The sequence below is a fragment of the Zeus faber genome, assembly GCF_960531495.2.
Source record: "Zeus faber genome assembly, chromosome: 11".
Classification (NCBI taxonomy): domain Eukaryota; kingdom Metazoa; phylum Chordata; class Actinopteri; order Zeiformes; family Zeidae; genus Zeus; species Zeus faber.
This window is the reverse complement of record NC_137205.1, coordinates 22737714-22757144: the sequence shown is the minus strand read 5'-3', so window position 1 is coordinate 22757144 and position 19431 is coordinate 22737714. Positions and strand designations below refer to the sequence as shown.

Here is a 19431-nt window from a genome sequence, read left to right as displayed (position 1 = left end):
AAGGACCTTCTGCTCAGTCAGAATCCTGCCAAGACTCTGGCCATCTAAACCTCACTCACTGAAAAGTTAAAACCGTGGTTAATGTTAGTAGATTATAAAAACATTAATAAAACAACGATGCCCTTCAGTGGTTTTGACGTGCAGCTCTATCTACGGCGTTCAATGTCAAAGGGATGTGAGCTGCAAGGTGATGATATGCTTGTCTCGGGGGGAAAAAACATCCTTAAAAATTCAATACCATTCTGCTTCAGAGACATCAGCTACATAATCAGTCTGACGGGTATTGTAGAATAATCAGTAAAACAGTTATGACCTCCAGGTATAGAAGGACCTTGGCAACTCACTCAGGTTGGACGTCTGACATCTCCCAATGAGGACTGTACACCACAAGCTGCGACTATCAAAGGTCATTCATCTGTTTCCGAAACTTTCTATATACATCTGATAGCATTAACATACCGTGCAGTCTATTTGCTCTGCCGCTGTCTTTGGTTTTATTCTTTTTCCCTATCCGGGTTGAGTTCAGTACAGTGAAGTCTTTCCAAAAGTGCAATTTGTTGGCAGCGGTACAACGTCGCGATAAACCGGATCGCAGTTTGAACCACCTGCTTTATCCCAGCAACCTCTCAATCTCATCCTTTGAACGTAATTATATTTCAATAATCTTATCTGGATCAGCAAAGCACAGGGGTTTATTTTTGTGTTTTTACATAATAAACTTGTTGTTGTCAAATGGTAAATGGACTGCATTTGATGTGGCGTCCTTTCAAATCCAGAGGGCACAGACCGATGGAGGAGGCAGCCATGCAAGTCGCCAAAATGCTCATCAGTAGCAGTTTAGGGTGTCTCGCTCAAGGACAGTAGCTCGAGTGTGTCTGTGTGTGCAAGTACTGCAGACGTCCTCTGCAACTCTTTGCCACCGTTCCGATTGGGCCTCACATTCTGCTGCCTCTGAAAGCCGCCTTTTGACGGAATCCGACAAAAGACAATGCACCGGGAGTCTCATTCAACACATTCATAATTAATAAATCTCTTTTTATATTGTTGAATTGTGCATACTTCCTAATTTTTGCGCCCCTTTGAAGCTTTCAACTGTCTTTCATTCATACAGATGTAAAAAAAAAGCCTTTTCATTTGTTGAAAAATGGTAAATCTCCAGTTGAGCAATCTACTCACAATGTCACACTAGAATTATGTGATGCGACACACTTTAACGGTCGCCGGAGGTGGTTTTTTTTCCCCAGACTGTCGGATCCGTTTTCGGATTTGGTGTAAAGGCGCCTTCACAACAAACTAGCCCTCCCACCCCATCCTCCCGACGTTTTGGCCTCACCTGAACAGAGTGTCATTGGTCGTCGTTCGCACCGGGTTCTGGCAGTCGCTGTGGCCCTCTGGTACGTAGCCCCTGTGCTTCTGGAAGCTCTGCACCCCTTTGACCACGATGGCCACGCCGTCGCGCACCCTCTTCCGCAGGCTCATCCGCCAGCGGTCACTGATGATGCTGATCAGCCCCACGGGGAAGCTGTCCGGCGGGGGCTTGTCCGGGTTTCCCACCGCCAAGCTGGGCAGGATCCAGATGTAGCCGGGCCCCAGAAGGCCGGCCTCGGACGCCATGGTGAACAGGTACTGGGCCTCCTCGTACGTGCAGTACACCAGCAGCACCTGAGTGTCTATCTGCTGCAGCAGCCGGCGCGCACGGATGTCATTGGTACCGTCGGCGGACATGTCGAAGGTCAGCACATCCTGAAGGTCCCACAGGAAGTAGCTGGTGAAGGACTTGATGTACTCCACGTAGGCCTCGTAGCCTGGGTACAGGCTGGTGACCACCACGAAGCTGTCCCAGTTGTACTCCTCCATCACCTTGAACATTCCGTTTACCTGCTGCTCTATGGAGGAACCCAGCTGGAGGAAGGTGGAGCCCTCACCCTGAACAGATGGAGAGGAGCATGTCAGAGCATGTGGAGAAATGGCAATTTTTCCAGCTTCAAAAGACACACACAACCTCAACAGTTAGGATGGGTTATATGCAGAGAGCAAATTAATAGTAAAGTAATTCTTATTCTTGTTCTTCTTCTTGTTCTCCCTTTCACACAGGTTAGCCATACGTACACTTGAAATGGGAAAGCGGACTACCTCTAAGGAAAATGTACCAGCTTTCCAACAGGTAGGGTATAGGTAGGGCTTACTCAAGGTATACCTTACAGGTAGTTATAACCTAAAGTAGAGATGCTGGAAGTATGTGCAGGTAGGCAGTGTGGTGTGAAAGGGATGAGAGCTGAGTGGTACTGCACCGTTTCCCTCTGCCGAGAACAGAGGCTTCATTCATCATTTAAACCCCAGCGTCTTACTACGCCCCCACGCTCATCTATCCTCCCCACTTCCCCTCAACCCTCTTCTCTTTCCCTCCTTCACTTCCATTCTTTAGCGCCTATCGCTCTCTTTCCGCCTTTCCTCTGTCCATACCAACCCTGGACATCCGCCACACTTCTGTTTTGTAACTGCACCAGGATGGGACTACTACCGGTCTCGGTTTCCGCACGGTCTCGTCTCCAAATTACTTTGATAGAGGTGTGTGTGCAAGGGGTGGTTTTTTATTGTGCATAGTATAATTTATGAAGAGCAAGGAACAAGGGTGGGAGGGACAGTGGGTATTTTCTATAATTATCTGGCCAACAGCCACTAACTAGCAGAGTCAATTCAATAAGAAACATTCCCATTGTCAGACCATAAAGTTAAAATATGAACACACATAAAAAAAAGACCTTGAAGAACCGTTGCAGTGGCGACTTCAGATTTGGTTGAATAAATAAATATATAAAACATCATCCAAGGACTCTGTGGCGGACAAAGGGGTGTGTTCAATCACCGGCTGCGGAACCAAAGCTTGGTTCCCTTTGCCCGGGCTGCAGTGGGCAGAGGCCCCCACAGGTAAGGGTTTAGGGAGGGGGACGGAGTCTTTGTGGCCGTGGTGCAAGAGTCTTTATTATTACTTTAAACAACAAGGCACGCTGGCCACAAGTATAAATAACAAAATGATGATTATTATAATAACGAGGTTGCTAACGGTTATCTTGGCCGCAGGAGGAATAGCGTTCCGCTGCTGGGCTGCTGACGAGCCCGTGCGCCTGTCCCCTCTGCAAGAAAAAAGATCATTAAGAAATCTCCCTGCCTCCAGCGCCCTGCGCGGTGCTGATTGGGACAATTCGAGGAAGCTTGGCGGCCGCGGGAAAGGGATCCGTGCTGTCGTCCGCACAATTTACCTACCTGTAATTTACCTATTTGACCAATATGATTAAAAAGAACATACAAAATTGAGTTTGCCTTAAAATAAATAATTAATTTAAGGCTCAAAGTCTTAACCTAAACTTGTCATTGACTGGCAGCCTGCACCGCAGGGACCTGTGGGTTGCAGGTTGGCCACCACTGAACTAAAATGTAGTAATTTTACCACATGAATTAACATTTGCTGCTCACAGCACTCCAGTCTTCTCCAGTCCAATGCTGCAAATTCTCTAATGCACACCTGAAGACTAATTGTGGACATCTGGCGGAATAAGCCTTTTATCCAGGCTGCATGAATCAAATCAAATTGACAAAAAAATGAAGGAGATATGTGCATTTCCAACTATTCCTCTCTTGCTAAATCCAATATGGTAAACAGACAAACTGTGAGCCAAGTCCCAGAGACCGGGCCCAATTTTTCCTATCTTGAGAGTGCAGAGCGGTCACACACAGTTGTACATTATTAGAGCGGGTTTAAACGACGCTCAGCTTCTGCTCGGACTCTCGTCCGCATCAGCCCGTTTTGGAATCGTTACGGAGGGGAATTTGTACGGTACAATGTGGAAATAACATCTATATTAGCGATTTGTTATTCAATTACCCCGGGCTACGATGAGAAAACTGCCCCTGGAGGGCGGGGTAGCAGCGTTCTTATGCAGGGGCATTACGGAGGAGCTGGAGGTGAAGGAAAAAATGGACTCTTCCCCCGTCGTTCCCACAGGAGATCTGTCGGAGTTAGTGCCTGTTCCTACCACTGCGACAGCGCTGGAACGTGTGTGTGTGTGCGCCTATTTGCTTGTGAGCTTGGGTTTGTTTGCATGTCTGTGAGTAAGAGTGGGTTGTACTGGTGCGACTACAAGAGTGTTTGTTTGGTTATGTTGGATTGTGTACTGTAACGGTTCCCCGGTTACCCTCGGCAGATTGTTACCAGATTAAGTCAATTGGCAACCATTTTGTGGCCTCTGTTGCCCACTTTGGCAACTACTTTTTATCATAAAAAATAGGGACGGTAGACCATTTTAGCTTTTTTTTTTTTAATCTCTCCGAGAGAACAAGGCTATCTTGACTCGTTCTCTGATATTACTTTAGAACTGAGACGCGCACACGCCTCTAGTCTCCGGTTGAAAGGACTCCAAGCAGGAAGCGATGCTGCGTTCACGGGCTCGGAAAACTGTAATGCGTGTCGGAAGTGATGCGTTCATTGGAAGTATCTTTCAGTCCATTTTCACCATACATGTGCTTGCATTCCTGTACAATTAACTAAAACTAAACTAAGAAACTTAAACTAGGTGTGAAAAAAACTTTTTAGTTGAAACTAGACAGAAAAAGTTTTAACTAACTGAAACAATAGTGTTCTTACAAAACTAACAACAATAAAATAAAAAATATAAAGGAGATGTCTTTAGTTTAATATATTTTTCAAGTAAATTTGGTCAAATTTGTAAACATATAACCGTTAGAATGCAATAACCAGTTCTTATCTTTGTAGATGGAGAGCATTAACAATGAGCATGGCTCACACCTCATCTGACGGAGAGCTACTTTTAAATGGAAAGATGCAAATTAGAATATACCATGGTTAACAATAAAGGGACAAACAGGACTGTTCAGATTCTTATTGTCCGTGTGGTGAGCATTATATATGCGGGTGGGTGTAAGAAAGAGAGAGAGACAGGCCAAGTGTGACCAGAGGAGTTAGTGTTATCACGGCTCTTGTCTGCCTTGACTTGTGTTTCTTTCCCTCTGAAGATAACAATTCTGTAGCAAGTATCAGATAAATCACAAAATACACCGAATATTGTTTGGTGACTGTGATAAAGCTTTTAAACATCATTTTATGTCACATTTTCAAAAGCTGATGCCTGGTTGACAGTCTGGCAACCACTTTTGAAAGTTAGTGTTGAGGCCAGTTAACAAATGTAAAAAAATAAAATGTAACTGTTATTAAATGAACCATTTTTTTACATAGATAAAGATTCGTATGATGATCGGGCTAAAGACGGGTTATTATTTTTTTTATTACCACAAATTGTCCTCACGTGCAGCTTTAGCTTATGTATCTGTGTATTAGTGTGTTTTTATGTGTGGTATGTGCTCACATTCATACGGCACCTCTCTTAAAAAAAACAACAAAAAAAACCAAAACAACAAGAACAAGAACATCAACAGCCCAAAGCTTTAATCACAGCAAAGCTTCCTTTTAGGGCAACAGCTCAATTAGACTGAAAGCGATCCCAAAATTGCCCGCGGTGCTGCTGGAGGCACAACCTTGGCTCTAAGCCCGAAGTCACCGCCGCCTGTCAGTGTGCATCGCACGCATAACAGATTAATAGTGGCCAAGACGTACAGCTTGAGGGAATTAAAGAAAAACTGTCAAAGTTAAACTGCCGGAGGAAATGGCGAGCTCTGTGTTGAATCTGCGCGTGATGCCGCTTGGCAGGTGGAGTCCGCCAGATGCTGTGGCTGCGTTACAAATCGATCTCTCAGTCGCTATGAAGTCGAATACCTGGGGTGTCGCCCGTTCAGCAAGGCGCTCCAAACGGCACTCGAAGATAACGGGGAACGAAACGGGGATGATTGAGGGTTCAAAGTTCAGTGGGTCCTGGCTCGGGAGGAATGTTGAGGGAAATGAAGCAATGATGGAAAGAGTTTTCAAATAATTAAATAATAATGACAAAATATAATGAAGTATATAAAATGTATACATTTTTATAGTAAACTATAATTATATATATATATATATATATATATATATATACACTTTTGTAATCTCAATTACATAATCCTAATTACATAACAATAGGGAGTAGTGAATTTTACTTATTTGATTTTCTAGTGAAAATACGGACTGATATTTCTTTGTCACTACGTAGTGGAGCTTTCAACCGTGTCGTTCCTGCCTCCCGGCGGTAAACACTGTCGTGTTTGTACACGCCACAGAAGCTGCTGGTGATGGTGTCGCATCCGAAAGAAGATTAAATTCATCTGTGTGGCTGCTTAACTCAACAAGAAGATCACATTCACAGGGTTAAAACATCCCGAACGGCACGCGCTCTGTTTACTAGCGCGCGCACACGCAAACACACACACACACACACACACACACACACACACACACACACTGAGTCAATCGATCAGCCTGCACTCCAAAAAGATGACTTTTTACCATCCAACTGTCAAAATCTTATTAGAATACTGAAAGCTTATTTCATAAATTTGCCTGTAGTGACAAAGCTTTGCTTTATTTCAAGAGATCGTAAACCACCACTACTAAAAATAATGATTATAATAATACTAGCTTGTTTTTCTAGTGTGCTTTTCCCAATACTCAGAGACTCCTAAAATCACGTGGGATAAAACAATGCATAAATATTTTTTTGGTCTAAAACGTAGTGAAGTGTTTTAAGGCAATTTAAAAAAGGAGCATTTTGAGAGATGTTTTGAATGGGAGGAGTGAAGTGGAGGCACAGACGTGTTTGTGGGAAAAAAAACACTCCATAAAAATGCTCATTAACATTTTTACAACTAAATATAGTGAGACAAAATGAAAAAAATCCTTTTTAATTAACAATGGATGTTTTTTGTCCAGTTGCTTCATTCGCTTCGGGATGACTTCTGCCAGCTTCGAGAGTGGCCTCACAATCACATACTTTAAAAGGTGATTTACGTGAGTAACAATCAGTCACATTCCAAAGCCTTCAACCACCGACATGAATTAGTCTGGATGCGTCGCAACCACAATGTTGGTGACTTGTTAACAGACACGCAATTAAGCCAAAAAAAAAAAAAAAAAAAGATTAAAGACCTAACTGGAATGCAAGATGGTAATGGTTTGCAGGACTGCGTTGTGGCGGTACATGAATGTAGTGATAACGTTAAAATGTGTTGAGAAGTAGAACTGGAGAGAAAATGGAGCCTGGAGCCTCCGTGGGCAGCAGGGCTGAATCCCAGCCAGATCTCCCTCTCCCTCTCTCTCTCTCCCTCTCTCCCTCCTTGTGTACGTGGCTGCTTGATGCGGCATATGTCGGCCGCTCGGCGTGAAGCGCCCTGGCACCACCGCCGCCGTGCACTCTCCGCTCGTGCTCTGACGTCACCGTGTACGTCGCCGAAGGAACAGACGCTCGGCGGCGACGGCAGCCCGTCCCTTTTTTCCCCCTCCTCACGGAACCGGAGGAGGTCCAGCCCATATTTCTATAGAGACGACGTGGGATGAGAGTATCACAGGGCTTTTGATGCAACTCGATGATGCCGTCTGAAGCGGCCAATTCCTTCTTTTAGATAAGTTCTGTAATCCCCCTCCCGCTAAATATACGGCAGTTAAGTATGTACAGGGCTCTCACAATCAAGACATTTTAGGGTGATGATTAATTGCCGTACTAATGACCCTGATTAACGATTTTTTTATCCATTTTATGCCACGAGGGAAAATCTTCAGAGTGCCCCATCTGTTGGGGGTATTTTGCAATAATGACTGGCTGGTTGCACGTTATTGTGCATATTATATCAAAAATATAAAAATTTGATAAATGCTAGAGGTCTAATAACCTCCTGCAGCGCATTGTTTGATCATTACGCGTGCACACATTCAGACAGGTGGAAGGTCTAACCCCCAAAACTTTTCCAAAACCCTCATGGTGAGCAACAGACGATCAAAACATCACGAGAATAAACAGGCACAGTGAAAAAGGGCCAGCTTTTCTAAAAGACGGGAAAAGCATCTCCCATGACTACAGTTAGGACAGACAGGCAGACAGACAGACAGACAGTCAGACAGACAGACTTTCAGGTAAGCGCTTCAGGGTCCAGTTAGCTGAAATGTCTGACGTAAGGTCAGTTTTCACTCACCTGTCACTTGGTGAGGTTCGTCTGCCGCACCGTGCACAAACAACACCTCGTCCCCGACACCTGAGGGGAGGGGGGGTCGACCTTGAAGTAACTCTGCCCGCCTGACATGTCGAATTGAATAAATATTGAGAAAACCAAAAAATGCTACTTTTTGTTATCGGTGTGAAGTTGCCCATAACAGCCTCCTGGCCAAGGTTTTTACAGGAAGTCGTTGGTTGTTGCTGTGGATCACTGAGTCGTTGAAGACGGATTAACTCGTGTTTTAAATGTAAAATAGCGTAAAGCAAAACACGTGAGGAACGGTGTTGGGCACTGCATTTGCTCAGTTTTGTTGATATTCACACCTTTCTAAACCAAGGCTGGCTCGTGTCCCAGATAGGGTTTTCCGTTATCCAGCAATTGCCGGTTTTGAACCGGGAAAATCTGATCCGACATGTTTAAATCTCTCCAGTCATGATGAATTCTCTTTCAAAGAGAATCCAAGAGAATCCAACGATCGTTTAGATTAAAAAAAGAATAATAATAAGTCAACGGATCTGTTCATTACTGCACTCGGGAAGTTGCAACGGGAAGCCAATTTGGAGGATCTAAAGCCCCGCCCCCTTCCCCTGCAGACAGGTTGCGTTGTAAACACAGCAGACACATCTACATACACAGACTCGTAGACCCATGCACAAAAACTCAACATGAGCACCCTGGCTTGTATTCAAACAGGCGCGCACGCACACGCCCACACGCCCACACGCCCACACACACACACACACACACACACACACACACACACACACACACACACACACACACACACACACTATGAGTGGAGACGGAGCCGCAGCGTCCAGAACTCTGAGGAGAAGCAGAAAGACAATGTGTCGTGGGGACACACACAGAAACATAGTTTGCCGTTTTTTCGGGATATTCAAGTTCCGACAGAAAGCAGACGGTAAATGTTCATTGTGTAAAAGATGTCGACGGGACGACCCAAGGGAGACGTCAACACCACAAGCTTTATTATTTATTTAGACCTACTTGCCGTATTTATTTTGTTTTTGATTTGGTCAAAATTTTATTTTAGTGAAATGGTAATAAGAGCGGCTGCACCTTGTTACTTATTGCTCATGAAAATAAATGATTTGATTTAAAGAAGTAATATTCCTAATATTTATTTATTTTTAAAATGGCGTTAACAGATGGGACTTATTTTATTTAGAATATTCAATAATAAATATTATAAATCTACATGCCTTGATGATTCCTGCTTATCAACTGATTTCAAGCTCAATAAACACATTGAAATCTTCCAGGACACGTGCACCAACTTTGAAAAACAGCCGACGCAACACGACGAGACGGGAACTCTGGTCTTAGACTGTTCTTGGATTCTGGTCCTCCATCCTGCTTGGTACCACATCTAAACAGAGGTATTAATCAGTGTTTTAATGACCAATGTTATGTAAAGGAACGGTGGGCAATACCGACTGAATCAAATACCACACCATTTTTGACTCATACCTCAATATGGATTTTGTGACATTTGACATTTTGTGGATGACTCTTCGGTAATTTCATAAGATATCGACACACAAGAAATATATGAGAAACAATCGTAATTAATGAGGACCAAGCAGGTAGAGGCATTCGAACATATGATATTACGAGAAAATATCTAGTCTCATATATATCGATATTATATATATAGGAACGGTATCGCTCTCCACGATAGAGCAGAGAAGGAGTCATACTTGAGTAAAGATAAATAAAAAGTACCAGAATTCAAAGCATCACTCTTCTTTGAGGGTATTTAGCGTTCCAAGCATGGACGTTATTGATTCATCCACTGCCTGCGCTCTCAACCGCCCCGTGAGCGATGACCGACCCGTGATTGATTGGCCAAAGTGAAGCGTCTTTGATTTCATTTCCCCCCACTCAATCGCCGACGTATCCCCGCATGCATCACGGCGAGACAAGTGCCAACGTGATAAGTAAGACGCGCTTCAAGACCATAAATAACTACTTCCGACCGATCCGAAAAAGAGCCGCGTTACCTCGGAGGGGTCCGTAACGCTTTTCTTTGTCCTAGCCCCCTGAGTCTCCAACGCTGGCCACATGCCCCGCGGGTTATAAATAGACCCGGGGTCCAGCCCCCCTGCCGCCCCGCCTCCCCGCTCCGTCAAACTTCGCGGCTCCGCTCGAGCGGGTTTCAAACGAAGGGCGCGCGCCTTATCGGCGGAGGCGTTGGACCGGGAACATTAGTTCGGCGGCACAAACGACGCGGAGAAGTGACAGCGATGACACCTGAGGACCTAGGCTCCAGCCTTCCTTCAGAATCAATCGGGCTCTTGCCGAGCAACATGCGTGTGTCATCACAGCAGAACGTGCTGGCGGTTTAAAGGTGCGATCCTGAAGATTATCCGCCAGCGTTTTTCGCCCCGGGTTTACCGTCGCCCCCGAGGGCACCGAAATTATTTTTTCCAAAGTTTGCGTCGTCAAAACAATTGATTTCTGATTTCTTCCCCCGCCCCCGCCTCGGTCACTTGAGGTGGCGGAGATATTTTTTCCATTCAGAAGTGCGGTCATTTTCTGTGGACCTGCAGCTGCCTTCCACTTCTTGCTCACGCCCGATTTTTTTCCATTGTAGCAGACCCCGCCACCAACTAATGGAACAGGTGTGAGCAGTGAATCAATGTGATCCTGATGTGCACATTAGGTTGCGCTTGCTGCATCGAGCTGACAGTGGCACTGCTTTCAACATGTGATAGGTGGGGATTTGTCATCGCCGCAGAATAAGAGGTGCCGAGGTGTCTCAAAACATCCCAGAGCCGTCACGGAAGGAGGAACAGAATCTCTGAGCAACGAGGGACGGAAGCCAAAAATCCAGGGAGTGGCGGGCTGACCTTTGTCCTGTGGTTTTTTTTAATAAAGAAAGGAAAGACAAACAAACTGAGGCTTTTTGGGAGGACAGCGTTTTCATCCACCCAACCACCCATTCATTTCTTTCCCTGCTTTTTTCTCAGCCACTCATTTCACAAAATGTACAAAGCACATCTGAAGTGTCAGGTCAGTAGAAGCGGGGGAAAAAAATCAATATGGCATAGTATCACGATATTTCCCCCCATGATATCATCACGATACTCTTAAGATCAAAAATCTTTTTTTTTTTTTTTTTAGGGCCGTGAGATATAGGCCACATCTGGACTAATGCAGAGGTATTTAAAAAAGGTGTTTTCAGTCTACACTAGTGTTTTCAAAAAGGTTGGGCCGTCCACGCCGAAACGCCAAAAATTGCTTCCGTTTCTTTAATACGCGCGCGCAGGAAATCGGCAGCGACGGAACAAGTTCACCTTGTTTACGGGCGCGAGGAAGCAGCGTTATCGTAATGCAGTGACCGTCTGAAGTCAGCTACGATTCTCATCACGTCCAGATGCCGAGACGAACAGAGAGGGAAAATGTGATGACAAACGTAGCTTTATTAATCCCCGGAGGTAAACTCAGGCGTGCAACCAGAGCGCGGTCGGCAATCATAGCGTTCATAAAGGACAGGGTGCGGGCGTGGTTCCTAAAGTTGAAAAAAAAAGAAAAAAAAAAAGATGCGTTTTAAACCTGTAACTGCTGTCAGACGAGAAAGAAATGAATGATATATCGAGATATATTGCAGTAATGTATCCTAATAATAAAGAAAGAAAGAAGGAAAAAGAATCGAGAGAGAATCGCGATATTATTGTATCGGGATCCAAGTATCGCGTTAGTATCGTATCGGCGATTCCCACCCCTACAGCCCAGATCTGCTCCTATCTAACGAGCACGCATTAAAAAAAAAAAAGAATTACCTGCACTTTCTGGTTGATTAGCTTCCAAAAAACAAATGAGATCGGGACCTGACTCAAAACCTAATGATTACTATCCCTTAAAAAATGAATTTGTTTCAAGGGCACTGGACTAAGGTCTCGCACAATGCGTTTTTAAATGTCACATTTTTAATGTTGCGCAACTGGAATCCCAATGTGTCTCGTGACCGAGCGGTGCATTGCTCCCCTTTAAAAAAAGACTTTTGCCTTGGCTCTTCAGGTGGTTTAACCAGGAGCAGAGGCGGGTTTGGTAACTGAAACAGCCTACAGGCGGCTCCTCACAAAAAAGACTTAAAGTAAAAATAATGAAGTAAGCTAAATATTTACGATGGGGAAAAGTCCAAGCGCTTCAGAGGGAAAGTCAAAAAACTGGACAGTCGACATCATTTGACCTTTTTACGGAGCTTTGTACTAATCCAATGAAGCTTATTGAATAAATATCCACTGGACTAATATCCATCAGTACTTCAGGTCTCTGGGGGTGGTGATGACTGTATAATCGGGCCCCGGCTTTAAGTTCTCCAGTTGCGTGACCGAGCACATTGATTCAAATTGCACAAACAGCTTTGCGAAAAAGCTGAATTTTTTTGTCCATGCAATCTTGAGACCCATGCTTTCCCCGATGCTGTTCTGTCGGTTTGCGTAGCATGCATGATACAAAAGAGAGTGCGCCATTCGAGTAAACTACAAGTCTCCTGCTCCCTCATCCAGCGAGCTGAGCTCAGCAGCTTTGTCTTGAGCTGAACAAACACTTTGCTCATTATCTGTTTAGTGGAGAGACTTTCCTCCTCTGCTTAGGGGTCTGGAATTTGCATAGATGCAGTTGAGCTGCATCACTTGTAATTGCCCGTGTGTTGCAATTGTCGTTATTTTATTTTTCCTACTCGGCTCCCTAATGCCCTGCGGCAACAATAGGGAAAAGTTCATTTTTTATTATATCCCCCCCCCCAAGGCTGAGACCTTGGAGAAGAAGGGGGCGAAAGAAGGCGGCGATCAAGATCATCCCGCTGACATTTTATGTGTCAGGGCAAACTGTGCGTGATGGAGCTTTAACGCCGTCAAACCGCCAAAAAGCCTGAATACTACCAAATAGATTTGGTAGTTTTGAGGAATACTCCTTTTTGCCTTCCAGTACAGATAAAGTGTAAAATGTACCCAAATGAATAATAGATGTAATAATATTTTTCATTTTGTGCTTGATTTTGGGAAAGGTCCCCCTCACACCTGGAGCTTTTTATGACATGTTGATGACAATTTCTGTCCATCGATCAAATGATAATATGTATAGCAGTAACATTATAAATTGGCAGTGTGTATGATTAATATTCACTTTGGATTATATTGTATTGGGATTTTTTATTTTAAAAGGGGTAAAGAACATAATATAACTAAGAAAGCAACCACAACACCTCCAGGGTCCACTTTTCTATTCTATTCCCTTCTATCCTTATCTATAACCAATACCTGTTCTGAAGCTTTATAAGTAGTAAAGATCATAATATAACTAAATGAAACAACCACACCTTTAAAATATAGTTTTATATTCTATTCCATATACCTGTTCTGAAACATTACAAACCATCTCTGGGAGTGATTTGTGTTCCCCATTAAACCAAACATCAGTTGTCCTCCTCAACAACAATTTCAGAATTGATCATCAATCACTTCTACACGCCGTTGTGGCAGACGAGGGGGCGTGGTCAAGCCACGGTCCGCAGGTGGCGGCGCTGGCTTCTCCCCGTGGTGGCGCAGCTGTACCGCGTCCGCCTGATCAGCCCCTTTAGTGCTGATGGGTGGGACCCAGGCCCTAGGAGAGTTTTCTTCTGTGTTTTTTTGTCTTTCCGTAGAGATTGTACGGTGCAGGGCGCCGCAGCGGCTGTGGGCCGGACGGCGGCCGAGGAACCACGGACACTAATCATTATCTTTATTTTATGCTCCCGGTTCTGGCCAGCGAGCCTTTTTGTTTTGGGGAACTTTAATAAACCCGTGCCATGTTGGCGCCTCACTGCCAGAACAACTCTCGTCTCCCTCACTCAACCCGTACATGTGGGCAGAGACTCCCACAGCAATCACCTCCAAATTTCTGTGTGAAAGACAGTTTTTGAAAGCAAAGCAGGCAGAGCGTTCCCCAGCCAAGAGGCATCATGTCCTCCTCCCAACAATCCTCGCATTTCCTCCTCACTAGTTTGGTGTCATTTTATAGTTGAATACGTGAAACTATCTTCTCCACTTTCCTCCATAGATCTTTCCACTTCACTAGTTATCTTCTTCGTAAATTGCAATCAATTTCGATGTGTAGCTTTACAGCTGGTACCGGTGACGCAACAGAATATCATGTTTATTAAGAGTAGAACCCGTTGAAACTTTGAACAAAGATGTTAAATTGATGGATTAATTCATTGAAGTTTCATCTAAAGACTGAGATGATGGTGGATGGAAGTTAACAAGTCTGTCATCATTAAGGCGGCCTTTAATTAAAGTGCTGCTCATTGTTTTTGTACACAAGTGTAATCGTGAGGTTATTTGTAGTCTATCAAAGTTAATCATCAATTATTATTGCTTTACAAAATGTGTAAAGATATTAAAGTTTTAAACTCTCTTTACTACCAAATGGAGTTGGAGCGGTCGGAGCACACACCCTAATTTTAGGCCTACTATACTATATTACCACCTAGTATGAAGATGATTTCTTACATGTGCATATATATGTATCTTATGCTATACCAAATTAGATAAGATGAAAATACATTGAGCCCTCTGTAAAGCTCAATGATTTCAGTTAACTGAATGAATATTTTAAAATGTCCATATTTTATAGCATTGGATACAAATATTGTAATGAATATTAAAGTGGTGATGACCACCCAACACACAAAGAAAAATAAAGGTTGTATGCATCTGAATGGTTCAATATTTGTATTTTTAAGAACGAGTGTGTGTAAATCTGTCCAATACCTCATGCAATATCACACCTCATTCTATTCTGACAAACAATTACTCCAGTTATACCCAGTATAGGCCAAAGGATTTCCACTAGGGTGTTTGAGTCTCTTATTTTTTCACAATCTTCAAAGAATCATAATAAAAACACTTTTCTTGAGGGTCATCAAGAGTCTTCTAGTCGTTCTATTTGAGACGTCTGAAACTCATGTGATTAGTCTCAGACTAGTCTGGGTCTCTTGTGAGAATATCTGCTTGGTTTGATATCATCTTAAGTCTTAAGTCTCGGCTCCAACGGTGTGAGCTTGACTCCCGAAACGTGTGATCCCCTATGATCATCCGTCCTTGCTAAATCCTATAGTGCGTGCAGTACTGAGGTTAGATGAGTCTAGATGTGGGATTCTGTCTTCTGATAATCTGTTGAAAATCTTTTGGTGTATCCCTGTCGTGAGTGATACCGGATGCCTTGTTACTGACCTTGTATGGCAGGACGACCGCAGAGCCGCCGCTGATTCCCACGATGGGCACTGCCGTCTGCGTGGAGATGAAATCCAGCATCTGCGCCACGGCCTCGGAGCCCACGCTGTCCTCGAAAACCACGCCATGCACGCGGTTGGCGGCGAGCGTGTCGCAGATGCGCGTGAGCAGCGCCCGCGGGTTGGTGTTGTTCACCAGCACCGTGATGGGGTTCACCTCCAGCGGCAGGTCCAGGAAGTTCTCCCGGCTCAACCGGCCCTTGATCTCCGCCTGACAGGCAGTGCCGCTGAACACCACCGCCACGTTGACCGCCGGTGCGGGGACCCCGAATGGACGCGCCCGGCAGCAGGGGGCACCGCAGAGCAGCAGCAGCAACGGTAGCAGCAACGGCAGCGGCGCTACCTGTAGCGGCGGGGGCCACCTCAGGGAGTCGCTCCTCAGGCCTGGACGAACGCCCATCTCAGTCACCTACTGCCTGGCGTAGGCGGTGTTGGGGGTGAGGGGAGGTGGAAGTGGAGATTGACATATTAGTTACACGCGACCATCTGATGCCGTTCTGTGGCAATGTTGTGATAATTCTCGGTAATCCCGAACTGGCTAGCCAAACCAAGCTGCCTTTTGTTTGGGGTCAGTTTTATTTTGATTAATGACCTCTCCGCGCTGCAATCTCTGCCCGGCGAGCTGATGCAGTTTGCTGTGCTGCTATCGCTAAGAGAGCATAAGAGCCCATTAGCCGGGCGGATGAGGCTGCCCGAGACGTATTTTTAGAGTGTGTCAGCGTGCAGCGTGGGGACAGGTTTCTGCATCTTAGGGTGGCAGCTGTCACCCTGCTGCCACCGCATTCATCAGTGCAACGGAACAGATGGTGGCCACTGTTTAATGTAACAAATGGAGGAACAAGAGGATTTGTAACTTTTCTCTCTCATGCCTTTTTTATTTTCCTTTTAATTTCATCCTGTCGCTGATTTTTTTTTTTTTTACAGCGCACTGAAGCATTCCGACTTAATCTGCAGAAGGCCTGCGCGCATCAGTGGGTTGGAAGTGCAGGAAATTGTTTGGGTTCTGCCGTGTGGACGAAACCACGGCCGCGCTGATATAATTTCATTGCGAAGGCTGTTTTCAATCTTTTACAACACAATACAATAAAATACAAAATTATATGACTGAATACAATATAATGTATTATTCATCCCCGGTCGGTGAGTCTGTTTGTGGAGGATGCAAAGGAAAACGAAAGCAGCAAAGCCAAAAATAAGTGACTATAAGGTGATAATAGTACAGAAAATACTATAAGATCAAAAAGAAAAGGTAAAGCAGGAAACCCTAAAAAACACTGAAGCATGTCGAGCACCTTGTTAAATACGGTCTGTTCAGGTCTTGCTCATGACCTGAACATTTTTTATAATCGTTTTAATTCGCATGATTTTGGCAGGGGACTGTCTGTGTACAGAAATGCCTGCCCAGAGCAGAATGAGATACATGTTGATAGGGACATGGTTTTTACACTCTTCACGGGAGTGGAGGAGAGAAAAAAATTCCGGTCCAGGTAATTTTGGCGCTCAACTTCTTAAGAACTGTGCAGAACCGTTGTCTGACATATTTTCCTTCATCAAGTCACGTCAACGCCATAGGGTTAGTTGTCTCTGGAAGTATTCAGTGACTGTACCTGTGCCCAAGACTAAAGCACCAAAATTACTCAATGACCATAGACCTGTCGCACTTAGTTTTTTTGAACTGAAAACCTTATAGGAAATTATAAAAGAGGGGATTTTGGATGCAACTCAGGCAAAATTGGATCAACTTCAATTTGCTTACAGGATAGGCAGAGGTGTGTAGGCACAGGCACCCTACCTAAAATGGTCCTGGATCTCCTGGATGGTGCAAAGTGCAAATTTTGTACGATTGCTTTTTATTGAGTTCTCTTACCAGCATCCACAACATTGAGCATGGATCCATTTGCTCGTCGATTGACATTTCAACAGGTCTCAAAAAGGTGAAGGTCAATGGTGATTTATCTGATGCCCTTTTATCTGCCACCTGTCCCGCCACTGGTGTGTCCTCTCACAACTTTTATTTGTTTTATGTACAAATGAGTGTCAGTGTCATTATGAGGGCAGACATATCATCAGGTTTGTGGATGACTAAATCATTGTGTCCCTGCTCAGTAATGATAAACTAACCACGCTCCAGTGGTGGATGAATTTAGTGACTGGTGCAAAGGCTCCTTCTTGGACATTTGTGTCTAAAACAGAGGAAATGACAATTGGCATTAGAAAGAAGCCTTTCCCCAATTCTTCCTGCTGTTATTTAGGGCCAGGCTGTTTAGGTAGTTCAGCAGGACAAGTATCTGGGGACAGTTATCGAAAAGTTAACCTTTGAACTAAAAACTGGTGTTTGTGCAGAGGCACATTAACACATGTACTTTTATGGGAAGCTCAGAAGTTTAACTGTTGACACCTCTTTTATAAGAAGGTTTTATTCTTGTTTTATTGAATCCGTTTTAATCTTCTCTTTTCTTTGCTGGTTTAGGTCAGCTACCTTGAAAAACAGGAACAGGTTAGAAGGTATTGTCAGAATGTGCAGTTAAATTGCAGGCACATTTCTAAATGACCTCTCCCAAGTGTACAGTCAGAGCCACAAAGAAGGTCCAGTCAATCCTTGCTGACCATAGTAACCCCTTGTTCAGTGAGGTCAGGTTGCTTCCATCTGGTTGCAGATATAATCTGCCAAGATGCTGGACCAATAGACTTAAATAGTAATTTGTCCCTACTGCTATGGGCCTTTTCAATTACATCAAGAAAATCAGTGATTTTTTGTGTGTGTGTGTGTGTGTATTGTTTGTGTGTTGATTGATGTGTTAATTGCTGTGCAACAAATTGCCCCCTCTGGGATAATAAAGACTACCTTGACCTTGTATTTACAAAGTGTTGACAGTTCCCAAATTGACCTGAGACAAACCCAAGTTCCTTGAGTAGCATCACATTGGTAATAGACTGGATCCCAATGAGAGACTTTATGCCAAAAATATAATTTTCCCCTTCCAAAAACCCCTGTAGTTGCTCAGTATTCTTCCCCCAGGGAGGTAATGGAGGAGAAACGCCATCGGAGGAAGCATGATAAAGTCACGTCCAATGGCGCTTTGCTTTAACATTTACATCTGTAGTGTCACCAGACGCTAGGCCTGGATAAGCTGTCAGATGCACTCAAGCTTTGTGTCAAAACTGTCACAGTAGTGTCTGCTGGCCCGAGGGAGTGCCTCACGCCGGTCCCCTGTCAGCGGATCTGATCTGCCATGCACTGGACTCCCAGTGGGGTGAATATATTGTAATCCCTTGGTAATCCCTGTCAACCGCTATGGCCCACGGCATGATTGTATCAACCTGTCAAGAGATTTGGAGAAGGCCTCGCGTACAGTAGCTGCGTGGTGGGGTTGTGGTTCCGAAAATAAAAAAATTAAAAAATTAATTAATAACGTTTTTATTAAATGAAATAGGCACTGTGCATACTTCATGCGTGGTGGCAGGAGAGGAGTTTGATCAAACTCAATTCAAGGACCAAATTTGAGAAAAGTTTTTTTCTACATTGTTGGTTGCACTGAGTTGGTAACACGCTGTTGTCTAACTGACCCCAAGGAGTAAAGTCCAGGAAAGCAGCACAAGAAACAGACAAAAAACTGCAAATGTCTGCTTTTACAATCACGACAACAACTTTGAAGATGGAGCTAGTTGTATGACCTCAGAAGAAAGCAGCAAGAAAGAACGCAACAAAGAGAAAAGCAGAGAAAGAGTTGCATGTGGAAGTACTTTTCCTTTGGGGCAGATGATCAAGGGGCAGAATCAGTTGATTCAGAAAGGTTTCCGTTCAATTCACAACCATATTTTCAACTTCACAAATTTATGAGGACATTTTCCAGAGACAAAATCGTAAACTACCACAAATAATGTGGACATTGGTTGAAAGTGTCTTCACTCTTGTAATCACATTGCAAATGTGACGCACTACGTACTTTAGGGTCATTTGGCGGCTTTCGAGATTTTTTTAC

General features: G+C 44.2%; 1 protein-coding gene across 1 annotated transcript in view; it reads right to left on the bottom strand.

Annotated features, from left to right (window-relative positions):
- The window catches only part of grin2ca (glutamate receptor, ionotropic, N-methyl D-aspartate 2Ca), a gene marked incomplete at both ends in the record, with an annotated part of 44206 nt that extends 28358 nt beyond the window's left edge, over window positions 1-15848 (bottom strand). Inside the window, 2 exons of the mRNA XM_080009177.1 lie at window positions 1334-1926; window positions 15390-15848. Coding sequence (XP_079865303.1) covers window positions 1334-1926; window positions 15390-15848 — 1052 coding nt within the window. The remainder of the gene's footprint in view (window positions 1-1333; window positions 1927-15389) is intronic.
- Between the last annotated feature and the right edge of the window lie 3583 nt (window positions 15849-19431).